This window comes from Phoxinus phoxinus (assembly GCF_949152265.1).
Source record: "Phoxinus phoxinus genome assembly, chromosome: 3".
In the NCBI taxonomy this organism is placed as follows: domain Eukaryota; kingdom Metazoa; phylum Chordata; class Actinopteri; order Cypriniformes; family Leuciscidae; genus Phoxinus; species Phoxinus phoxinus.
The window spans coordinates 6065755-6078847 of NC_136878.1; the positions used below are offsets into that span (position 1 = coordinate 6065755).

The window sequence follows — 13093 nt, forward strand, 5'->3', positions numbered from 1 at the left end:
ATGGTAAGCCACTTGTAATGACTGAAGTGTACCAAATCCTTCAGAAGGAATTACCAATTATTTGGAACAGTTTTCTAAAGTGAAAACGTGATAACACTAGTAATGACTGAGGTGTTACCAAATTTTGGAATTACTATCCAAAACCTTACAAGGTTGCACTTTATTTTACAGTAAGTGCACTTTCAATACTTACAGTGTTCTTACCACAAAAGTACTGAATAGTGTAAGATACAACAGTATGGGTTAAATTAAAGGTACAATATGTATTTTTTTCTGCCGCTAGGGGTCGCTGACCTCGTACAATAACAAAGGCGAAGGTTTATGACGCATTGACAAGCTGAATGATGGGACTTGCTGTCAAGCTGATGGATCTAATAATGTTAATGGATGAGTAAAAACATTCATGTTTTTTAACATTACAGTGGTATGAAGCAGGTCGCGATTGCTAATAATAGACAGATATCACACGCGAGTCCCGCGGATATAAAGGAAAAAGGATATTTAATTCTACTGAACTACCCGCAACTGCTGAATTACTACTCACACAGGTCAGTTTATTTGACTAATTAAAATTGTGAGGTAACGCAGCGCTGTCTCACTTGGTCTACACATTTGAGTGTGTTGAAAGTTATTCTGTGTTAGTTTGTTTGCTACTTGAAACTAGCAGCTTACTAGTAAGCTAGATCAACATTAGAATAACATACAGATCATATTCTAACATTTCATCATGTTGAGCTATATAACATTAATTTGTTTGTACATGTGCTCACCTGTCTAATAAAGTATGTGCAAGAGCGGTGTCGCTGTCAAGTCGTGACTCATGAAGCTCTGTCAAGTCCAAGTTTGTCACAGACGTGGAGCTCTCGGTGGTAACATTTGAGTCATTATCCAAAACCTTACAAAAAACTCTTCAGTCACTTTTAGAGAGTTATCATGTTTTTTTTACTTTAGAATACTGATTCAAATAATTAGTATTGGTAATACTTGAGTCATTACTAGTGGCTTACCATGACCTTCACTTTAGAATTAATTATACATAATGCATTATTCACATTAATTATGAACCTGTATAGTAATCCTTATAGTTCTCTGGGAAGTATGAAAAAAATAGTAGTTATTGATTAGCTAATAATGACCACAATCAACTAAGCATTACCAATTTGTTTCTTGTTAGTTAATAACAGTACTGGAGTGTTAATAATGCATTACTCATTTGTCTTATTCCTTAATGACGGAACAGTATTCTAAAGTGTTACCCATTTTTTTATTTTTTATTAATTTGAACATTGTTTTGCATGGGGCTCTCACCACTGAGCTCTGTTGTATATGTGTGTGAGATCACATGTTTGTGTGTTATAGTCACAGGACTGTGTGGATCCTTCTATTAGATCCTGCAGAAAGGGATGCTGGGAAAGTGTGGAGAAAACAATCTTCTCCTCATCCTTAAAACCCAACTCCTTAAACACCTTCAGCAGCTCCTGAACACACGACAACACATTAAATACAGTCCTGTACAGACTCAGGATCATCTGCTGATCTACAGAACCACAGATTATATCAAAACTGAGTGAAAAACATTCCAGTGAACTACAGGACACACAAAGATTTCACAAAATATCTTAACATTTATGAGACTATTATGAGAGTGACGAACACATGCACATTGTTAGTAATAACTGTTAGCTGTTTGTGGATTTGTTCAGTATTTTTGCCATCTTGCTTGCTATTTTAAATGGAAAAGTTTCTCATTTGTTTATATTTTGAATTACAATAGTTCAAATTAAATGGGGTTTGAGTTGGGATGATGGATCTTCATAGGTTTGGGTCAGAGCTGTTAGTTTCTACCTCTCTGAATTCATCTCTGCTCCTGCGGTTCGGCTGGAAGCGGTTCAGATGTGAAGAGACGTGATCGTCTCCACGACTCAGAACTCTGAGCACATCATCAACGGACACGCCCACTTCATCAGACTCCTCCCCTCTCTCCTCCTCTTTATCAGACTCCTCCCCTCTCTCCTCCTCTTTATCAGCCTCGACTCAGAACTCTGAGCACATCATCAACGGACACGCCCACTTAATCAGACTCCTCCCCTCTCTCCTCTTCATCAGACTCCTCCCCTCTCTCCTCCTCCTCTTTATCAGACTCCTCCCCTCTCTCCTCCTCCTCTTTATCAGACTCCTCCCCTCTCTCCTCCTCCTCTTTATCAGACTCCTCCCCTCTCTCCTCCTCCTCTTCATCAGCCTCCTCCTCTTTATCAGCCTCCTCCCCTCTCTCCTCCTCTTTATCAGACTCCTCCCCTCTCTCCTCCTCCTCTTTATCAGACTCCTCCCCTCTCTCCTCCTCTTCATCAGACTCCTCCCCTCTCTCCTCCTCCTCCTTATCAGACTCCTCCCCTCTCTCCTCCTCCTCTTCATCAGACTCCTCCCCTCTCTCCTCCTCCTCCTTATCAGACTCCTCCCCTCTCTCCTCCTCTTTATCAGACTCCACCCCGCTCTCCTCCTCCTTATCAGCCTCCTCCCCTCTCTCCTCCTCTTCATCAGACTCCTCCCCTCTCTCCTCCTCTTCATCAGACTCCTCCCCTCTCTCCTCCTCTTCATCAGACTCCTCCCCTCTCTCCTCCTTATCAGCCTCCTCCCCTCTCTCCTGCTCTTCATCAGACTCCTCCCCTCTCTCCTCCTCTTCATCAGACTCTTCCCCTATCTCCTCCTCTTCATCAGACTCCTCCCCTCTCTCCTCCTCTTCATCAGACTCCTCCCCTCTCTCCTCCTTATCAGCCTCCTCCCCTCTCTCCTGCTCTTCATCAGACTCCTCCCCTCTCTCCTCCTCCTCCTTATCAGACTCCTCCCCTCTCTCCTCCTCTTCATCAGCCTCGACTCAGAACTCTGAGCACATCATCAACGGACACGCACATGTAGGGCTGAGCAAATATGGGCAGAACTATTTACTGCCCTATACTTCAAAAAGCCTTTTAAAGGTATACATGTGAATAAAACGTGGCACAATGGCCTTCATCATCAGTATGCTAATGCCTATCTAGTGCTAGGGATTTCATCAATATGCTGACTGAGGACTGTTGGGACACTCCAGGTACAGGACGGTTCTGTCGGGACTGAGAGACAAGCATTTACACCTCAATGACACCATTTGCTTCACATGACATTTCAACTACTACTGTTTATTTACTGTGTTCTTCTAATATGTAACTACTATGCCATGTTTGGTCTCATCTGACAGCTTATAAACTGAAATGAATGGTGGTATCCTAATCTATTGGTTAAACATTGAGGAGAATATGTTAATGTTCTTCTCCCCCTCTTGATCACCCATTTGCCTCATCTTTTGGTTTCCTGTCGGTCGGTTTCTGTGTTGGTATTCCACTCATGTTTAAAAATGCTTTGCTCAGGGTATAAGAAGGAAAGGTAACTGTTAATTTTGGAGAAAGGCTTTAACCCCGTCACACCGGTGCGTAACCTCATACTACGAGAAAGGCTTTTCGGCCTCGTCTGCACAACAGTGCATTATTTGTTACAACTAAGTTTTACAGTATGTTATTCCATTCTACTGTCATATTTAAACATGTAACTTAATAACTTTTCCTTTTCCTTCATTGAGAATCTTTCCTTTTATCACTGATTGTTGAAAACTAAAGTGATTATAACTTTCGTTATCTAAACGTTCAGGTTAAATCCTACGTTTTCCTATCAGTTATAAGAAAGACCTTTACCTTTGAAGAATAAGAGGTTAAAGAATAACAACTAATGGAGTCAGATTAATATATTGGAGTCAGATAAATGTTTGAATTATACATGTCCTCTTTCAACTGTCTTTTGTTCCGATTATTGGTTAAAAAAAGCAAAATAGCGCAAGCTTCCAGCCCTACAAGATCACATAGGCTACAGAAGAAAATATGAAGAAAATCTCTCATTTTGGTTATTCAGCTCGTGTTTTGCACTGTAAACTTCAAATCTCTTTGATCAAAAAGTGAATGCATATAACATGAATGCTGTTTTACTTTTTCAATTATTCTATTTATTATTAATGTCTCTGAATTAATATTAAATTACTTCTCAGAGCTACTGAAATTTTGAAGGACAATTTGTGCTTTTTTTTGGATGACACAAATCTGTATAGCAGCTGTTTTATTTTCTTTATTTTATTTGTTCTGTTTGTTTGAATTTCCTCAATACCTCAAATAAATATTCCTGAGATTTGAATTACCTTGTACAATTGTGTATTACTGAATGAGAAGAAGAAAAAACATCTTGATATTGTAATGCTGCTTAATGGCAGATTTGATTATTTTTTAAAGAACATTTAAAATGGCAATCTCTGGTCTCATTATGCAGCTCGCACACATAATTCAGAGATAGAGATAAAAAGGGATGAGTTTTTTTATGCCATTTCTGTTTTTGTGCTGTTTCTGACATTCAAAATCTCAAGTGCTTTAAGTAGGCATTCACACAGCTCTGTAACAAAGTCCCTTTACCACCACATGGCTCTTGTGTAAAATAATCAGATATGAAGCAATATATGGGTATTTATCTAATTAATTATTTAGTCAACTGGATGTTTCTCTACATGATGTTCTCTTATGAGCTGAACAAAACATAACAATTCATAAAATTAAAGTGGACTGTATTTGTTTATTGCCATGCCAGTGACAAATTTCAGAAACAAATTTCTTTGTAAATCACAGCGTAATGAGCGTGAAGCATTTTGAGTTAAATAAAAATAAAATAGCTCCAATTCTGCTGGATACCAAATATATAGGGGTACAAGAAAATTAAATTGACAAATTAGCAAAATATAGCTTTGGGAAATAATTATAACAGACATAAAAATATATATATAAAAAAATGAAGGTAAATCACTAATTAAAAGCAACTTCAACTAACACTGGCAAAATAATCGGGGATAAAGATAAAAATAAACAATATAGGCTATTTAAAAATCTATTCAAACTAAAACCTTTATAAGTAGAAACAGGAGATTATTTCTACGTGAATCTGGTCTAGAGTAGCCTGGCACCGCCCTCCTGCGTACTTCCGCTCGATTTCATTTCTCAAATGAAATCGAGCGGAAGTACGCAGGAGGGCGGTGCCAGGCTAGGTCTAGAGATCAATGAAGCCATGATTTTTACCAAAAACTGTACTTTGATTTTATAATTTACTTACTCCAATACAGTAGATGGGGGTATTCAGCTTTTACAATGTCTGTAACCCCCAAAACACTAGAAGAAGAATTTGAGCTTTTACGCGCGCTGCATGAGATCAGCTGATCACACTTCAGACACACGAAGGAAAACAGACGACACGCACTTCACTTTCTCCTGCTTTATTCAAACTGTTAACTCACATAAGGTAACTTTTAAAAACAAAATATCATTCAACAAAATATAATATTACCATAGAAAGATATTTACAACATTTTAAAAAATATATATATTTCTAGCATGAATGATTTCGTTACCTCAATAATATTTACACTAATCACTACAACCACCTATAATTGTATGTTTTCATTGGTTACAAACAAATGCTATTAAGGATGAAATTCGCGTGTTGTGACTTATTTGTAAAGAATTTACAATCCAAAAATCGTATGATATATGAATATCAAAGGCTCTAAAACGCAATGCTATCAAAGGTGTTTGGATAAAGTGGTGATGATGATCGACTCCGTTGTGATACAAAAGAAATATATTTTGAAGAATGTTTGTAACTAAACAGTCGACGGTATCATTTACTTCCATAGTATATTTTTCCTACTATGGAAGTAAATGGGATACATTAACTCTCTGGTTATCAACATTCTTCAAAATATCTTTCTTTGTGTTCAACAGAAGAAAGAAACTCATACAGGTTTGAAACAACTTGAGGGTGAGTAAATAATGACAATTTTCATTTTTAAGTGAACTTTTCCTTTAAAAACAGAATGTCCTATTAAAAAATTACCTTAAATATGTAAAAATACATTGTTTTAATCTAAGAGGACAGTCCTGCATGCTCATGTGTGATCGTCATAGTTCAGAGCCAAACCTGATCCAGCAAACCTGCCTGTAATTTGATGGTTCAGGTGTTCTCGGTCACCATGTTTGAGTTTGCATGCGGGCTGCCTACGACTTCCTGTCTGGAAATTTGCTGCAAGCTGAAACAGGTTAACACGTGTATTGACACAGATCCAACTGTATTGACGCAGGTGAATACAGAAACTAGCAATTATAAATATCCTCTGTCCGACTGCATTAAACTGAGAATCAACCGAGCAGCAATCTGGTCTCGGTGGCTCTTATTTTGTTCTCCCAGTTCTGGAGGGCATTGCAGAAGACTGTTGACAATTTAATAAAAATGTATTTTTTTGATCAGGGTTGGTGATATGTTAAAATGTATTGTTATATCTATTGACAGGCATAGGTTTCGTATTTTTCCATTCTGTTCTGTTCTATGGCAGAGGAATTAAATTAGCCAAAATGAGTAGAAAACCAGTGTTATAAAAGACATAGAGCTCTTATCACTCCAAGCATTCACTGTTAATAAAACCCTACATCTGATCACAGACCTAATGACCAGCCTCTCAAAAGGACAAAACAATCTAACCAACCAGCCAATGGACTTTATGCACAGCTGCACTACTTCCTGAACTTTAGCCAGCTCCTTTGTTTCCTGTCTGCCATTATTGGACAAACTGATTAATCCAGGTGTGCCTGACCAACAACAATAATCAGACACCTGGATTAATCAGTTTGTCCAATAATGGCAGACAGGAAACAAAGGAGCTGGCTAAAGTTCAGGAAGTAGTGCAGCTGTGCATAAAGTCCATTAAACTGCATACAGATGGGCTTAAAAAAAGAAAGAAAGATAAATACTTAAGCACTCATAGACAACTCACTGGATGCCACCTATACGTATCTGACTGTGAAAATATTAATGTTAGCAGAAGAATAAAACGAGACTGTTTTAAGGTAATACTAATTTAAGAATAATAGGTGACAGTCTCTAATTTTAAGGTTACATTGTTAAAATAACCAAGTTATGCAAGTTAAAAGTCTTTCTCAGCTCTTTGTTCTGTTCAAAGACACAGAACAGCCAAAAACATGCCTAAAAAACCACCCAACAAAAAGCTGAAGCAGACCGACCTCCGGAGCTCCTTTCAACTGAGTCGTGTAGGACAGGTGACTGCTATCCTTCTCATTCTCTCTGCTTAGACACTGCGTTGGCTTTAGGCTTAGTTGGAATAGGAATGTTTTTGTCTCTTTCAGAAAAAGCAGACTGTCAGAGATGATAAATCTGGGGAGACGTCACAAGCGAGTGACAATGTTCAGGTAAGGACATGATATTTGTTGCTTGTTTTATAGTGATTTAGGCCTGCAAAACAAAAAGCTATTGGTAACTTGTCACAATTTACTGTGTATTATAGTGCCTGAGGGTTATCACCATTCCATTAAATAATCCCAATTATACAATAATACAATTAAGCTACACTGTGTAACTTTTTTAGTTTATTCTTAGCTAAAAACACTTAGTTCTTTCAAAAATATATGTGCTCATTAATGTATATTTACTTTTTTCAAGTAATAAAGTATTCTCGTGAGTGTATAATATGCCATTGAAAATACATACGGGTGAGGGGTTCGAATGTCGGTCGCCATGTTGCCCCTCCATCTTGAAAGTACATTAGCCAAAGAGGGACATACCCGTTAATTCAAGCTTCGCCTTTCGCGTCTCCGCAATTCACTGGCACCGGCCCTGTTTTTATTTTTTCCTTTCCCTCTACATCTACCTCTCCCTCGCACCTCCGTCACATCAACTGATCTCTGCTCACGGAGAAAATGATATAGCCTACAATGTAAACATTGCCTTACGCTAGTGATGTCGTACAATATACAGAATAACGAAAGCACTGATAAAAGTTACTTTACTAAGATTAGCTTGCATTCGTCTGGGAACCTGATAGCTGATGTTAGCAATGAAATGGTAAAAAAATAACGAAAACATAAAACTATTATTAATTTTACATAGATGTCATAACCTATGTGTTAACTGACAAATTAAATTACTGCAAATTAAAATAGTTTTCTAAAGTAACCTCATCACTTGAAGGAATACTCATGGACGAGGTCGAACTGGAAGCCATGTTAATCTTGGACTACATTGGCCACCGTAGGAGTTCAAACGAAATCGGAATTGAGAGGAACAGAAACTAATATTCACTGGATGGTCATATACTTTTTCACCGCTAGATGGGGTAAAAATTACACAGTGTAGCTTTAATAAAAATAGGAATCTTCTCAACCACCACCAATGTGCAGCATCCACCTGGATGATGCAACGGCAGCCATATTGCACCAGAATGCCCACCACACACCAGCTTACTGGTGGAGAGGAGACAGTGATGAAGCCAATCACTATATATGGGGATGATTAGGAGGCCATGATGGACAGAGGCCACTAGGCAAATTTGGCCAGGATGCCAGGGTTAAACCCCTACTCCTTTTGAAGGACATCCTGAGATTTTTAATGACCACAGAGAGTCAGGACCTCGGTTTAACGTCTCATCCGAAGGACGGAATCAGATGTAATCAGTAGCTAAATCCAAATGTCACCATATGAAAGTTTTCTGAAATTCTCAAAGCCACACATAAAGAAAAGATTATCTAGCACTTTAATGTCTTTTGTACAACAGCAAAACAATGTACCAATGGCACAGTTTTAGCTTAGAACAAAGAAAATAATGGTGAATTCCAGGTTTCCAGTGGATATGACACCGAGTTCGGATGAAGCTGCCTTAACGATTTGAGCAGTGTTGTGAGAAGGCTGTCATTTGATTTGAAGTGAATTTGAGAGCTGATCGAACAGGACGCTGTAGACCAGGTGTTAAACCTTTATGTCCAGGACCCAAATATGTCAGCAGCCATATCACCCTGTAGCCCAAGACTGTAGCCCACTGAAGCTAAGCGGGGCTGAGCCTGGTTAGTACTTGGATGGGAGACCTCCTGAGAAAACCAGGTTGCTGCTGGTAGTGGTGTTAGTGTGGCCAGCAGGGGGCGCTCACCCTGTGGTCTGTGTGGGTCCTAACGCCCCAGTGTAGTGACGGGGGCACTATACTGATAAAGAGCGCCGTCCTTCGGATGAGACGTTAAACCGAGGTCCTGACTCTCTGTGGTCATTAAAAATCCCAGGATATCTTTCGAAAGAGTAGGGGTGTAACCCCGGTGTCCTGGCCAAATTTGACCCTTGGCCTCTGTCCATCATGGCCTCCTAATCATCCTCCTATATATACACTAATTGGCTTCATCACTGTCTCCTCTCCACCAGTAAGCTGGTGTGTGGTGGGCGTTCTGGCGCAATATGGCTGCCGTCGCATCATCCAGGTGATGCTGCACATTGGTGGTGGTTGAGGAGATTCCTCCTTCTATGTAAAGCGCTTTGAGTGTCCAGAAAAGCGCTATATAAATGTAATGAATTATTATTGTTATTATTATTATTATAATATGTCATTCTGGATGCATCTGAAATTGCAAACTACATATAGCAGCTACTACAATTGGCTTGAGTCTCGTCCTTCGGATGAGACGTTAAACCGAGGTCCTGACTCTCTGTGGCCATTAAAAATCCCATGGCACTTCTCGTAAAGAGTAGGGGTGTAACCCCGGTGTCCTGGCTAAATTCCATCCATTGGCCCTTGCCACAGCATAGTATGAAAATGATTCTTCATGCTCCTCACAACCATTCTTTCACAATGTGAGCCTGATGAATCTTGACATTGTCATCCTGGAATATGGCCATGATTGTATCTTACTATGGTTGTTTAAGAAATGAAAAATGAACTAATCGATACACTCCATCGATTAGTGTTAGGAGAACTGTTGCCAAACATATATCATGCTACAAACATAATAATCACTGCAATAATAATCCAATCATAGACTCTTAAGTATTTGCCTATTTAAATCCAAACAGCAATTTCTGTTTTCTTTTTTTGCTAAACATACTGTTTTTCACCTACTATATTGCATGAAAGCAGGCATATTTGGAGACAGCGTCTGTGTTTACTTGGAACACACTGACAAAACCATTCATTATGCTCAATCTGTTAAAGTTTTATGATTAAATTATATTCATATAGAAGACAGGAATGATATTCTTATAGAAGACAATTTTTTTTTTTAAATCATTGTTCTTTCGCAGCGTTTTAATTCTCATTGTAGAAATAAGAAAAAAGTTATAGGTAAAATGGTAACAAATCAATAATATTCAGTTTGAACTGTATTAAAATATCACTGATTCCAACTTGTCAATTGACCCGTCGCAGGGAGCTTGATTGACAGGTGATCTGACTAATCATACTTCACCATCCGCCATTTTGTCCGACAAAGCTGTTTTGGTGTGCAAAATCGGTGTGCAATCAATGCGCGTGTACGTTTGCTCTCTAGCGTGGTTAATAAACAAGTCTTGCGGAAGAACACAGTAGCCGGAGCTACTTCTCTGTTAGAACGCAGGCACTGTGCTCCTCCGCAGCACAGCTGACCCTGGTCTAAAATAGTCTGAATATAAACACTTATTATAGGCGTACCGTAGTGATTCAGGATAAGACAAAAACACGGGTTGGAAAATGGATTCATGATGTACTCGCTCATTATATAAATTCTGGTCATTTTGAACACAAAAAGTTAAGGACTGCAGCAGTTACGGATACAACGGCGTTCTGTTGCGCACGCGCAAATTTAACTGCGTGCATGACCATGTACTCGCACAAATGCGACCACATCAAATTCTAACTCGCACATTGTCAAAAAATGGTCGCAGTCTGGAACCCTGTATATGCGTTTCCCTCTCAGGGCGAAAAGACATTTGTTTTTGTGGCATCATGTTTGGTGTGATAGGTCCATAACAGTGCGTTTACCTGTCCTATTCATGATTTAAATTATGGTAGAAAGCTGTAGACAGTGGTACACCTGCATTAACTTTACTGTTGTTGACATTTTCCTAGAAAACGACGACTCATTCATTTAAGAAAGAAGTTGAAGAGGGACCCTCAAAAGTTCTGCAGCAGGTAGATCACTTTCTGTAATATATTCATTAATAATTTATTACAAACATTTCTTCAGTAGAATTCATTTGAATGTTTGTGTACATAAATAGTTTTTTTTTTTTCTCATTTAACAGGAAGCTGAAGAGAAAAAACACAATTTCCGGTTTTGTTTAAACTCTGAGATAATTTCAGTGGCGTGTAAAACATCCATGACTGTGCTTGAGGGTCTTCATACAAGCCAAATTTTCAGGGATGAAAAAGATAAAAAGAAGAACATACAGAAAGAAATACTCATTCAAAGATCCATTGGAAAAGTTCCTAGAGCTGCTGTGAAGACAGATTTCCCCTGCTGTCTTATTGAAGAAGATGAGACCTTAGATATAAACTTCATCCAAAAGGATGGAAATAGTTCCACTGCAGATCCGTCACTCCTTAGTAAAATAATTAAACCTGAAACATTAGTCACCTTTTTGGTTGAAAAAGAAGGAGGACCAACAGTGACATGTTTACTGAAGAGCGCAGCTTTGAGGAAAAGTGTTCGTTATGTTTGTGTGTTTGCAGTCAAAGGAGAGGAAATCAAAACTGCTCTTGAACGTGATGGACGATTCACAGATGTAATTTTCAGGAAAACCTGTGGACTTTCTGAGTCTGGTACAGTGACAAAACATGAATTTTCAAAATATGTAACAAAAACGCTTAACGAAAAGACTTTCCAGATAGTTGTTATGAGTGACAACAATCAGCCAGAGAGTAAGGATGATGCGACTCTTGACAAAACTGAGCCTAATGAAGCTTCAGATGCTGATGCGGCAGGAAATGTGCGGCCAAGCCAGAATCCCATCAACACTGAGCAAGAAAAAAAACTAAATGGAAACACAACAAAGTCAACCAATCCTTCAACTAAGCGGTATGTAGTTAAACCCATAGACAAATCTGAAGAGATTGCGAAAATTCTGCGTGATCAGTCTGAAGATTTATGGAAGACGGTAGAGCAGCGAGAGAAACTAAAGAACAAGTCTGAGGTCCAGAAGTTCTTCAGAGAAGAATATCATAAAAGTGTTGAGAATTTCTTGGATGTGAAGAAAGTGAGGGAGCTCGTAAGACTCTCTGACTCTGTGTGTCAGATTCGAGTCAGGGAGTCTCCCATAGGAACCGGTTTCTTACTCTTCAACAGATTCATTCTCACTAATGCTCATGTTATTGGAGAACTTGACCTTTTCTCCGTGAAGACATTCACTGCAGTATTTGGATATGAAGGTTTGGAAGCAAAGGAGACCAAACACATACCAGTTAAACAACTCATAACTTGCTTTTATGGGAAAGATGACGGTGGTAGGCATCTTGACTATGCTCTTCTTGAATTGGATTCTGTTGATAAAATTGCAAAGTATCCTGAATTGCTCAGTTGTTACAGTCCAAACCCTCCTAACAGAGGTAAGATCTGCATTGTGGGACATCCAGGAGAAGGGGTCAAGAAAATGGACCCCTGCTTCATCATTGAGAGAGAGAATCGACAGGAGGCTGCAAATAAACACAAATCTGAGAATGAGCATTTAATTAATGTTATGATGGAGGTGTCGGCCGAACAGAAATGGGACTTTTCGGCATATAAAAACCAGATTACTTATGATTCTTGCTTCTTTCATGGATCTTCTGGCTCACCAGTTTTTGATGAACACTGCAAACTGATCGGCATCCACACTGGTGGCTATAAGTACAAAACAGGAATTTCTAAAACTCGGAGCGTTATGGAATATGGGTTTTCCATGCAGCCTATCCTGGATAACATCAAAGCACAGGCTAAAATAAAAGGTTTGCATGAGATTATCAATAAATTAGAAGCATACAGCAATGGGGCTGCAGATCAAGAGAATCAGACTGACGTTGAAATGGATGATGCGGAAGAGCCCGAAGAGTCTTGAATGAATACAATTTTTTTCAATGTCATAATGGGGTTTCACTTTTCATATATTTCATAAATTTTTAAAGATGATTGTGTGTTCAAAAGCAGCGGTTATGCTCGGTTTCCATTATTTTCGACCAAATTTTTTATTTTGTTTGTGT

The 13093-nt window shown here is 38.8% G+C and overlaps 2 protein-coding genes across 3 annotated transcripts in view; both read left to right on the forward strand.

Moving 5' to 3' along the window:
• Positions 1-13093, forward strand: part of osmr (oncostatin M receptor) — a 599178-nt gene that overhangs the window by 512191 nt on the left and 73894 nt on the right. The window lies entirely within an intron of this gene.
• LOC306996348 (serine protease FAM111A-like) lies at positions 5267-13008 on the forward strand. The gene is made up of 5 exons (XM_079608744.1): positions 5267-5358; positions 7073-7169; positions 7257-7319; positions 10988-11050; positions 11164-13008. The coding sequence occupies exons 2-5, from the start codon at positions 7092-7094 to the stop codon at positions 12949-12951; spliced, it is 1992 nt and encodes a 663-aa protein (XP_079464870.1). The 5' UTR covers positions 5267-5358; positions 7073-7091; the 3' UTR covers positions 12952-13008.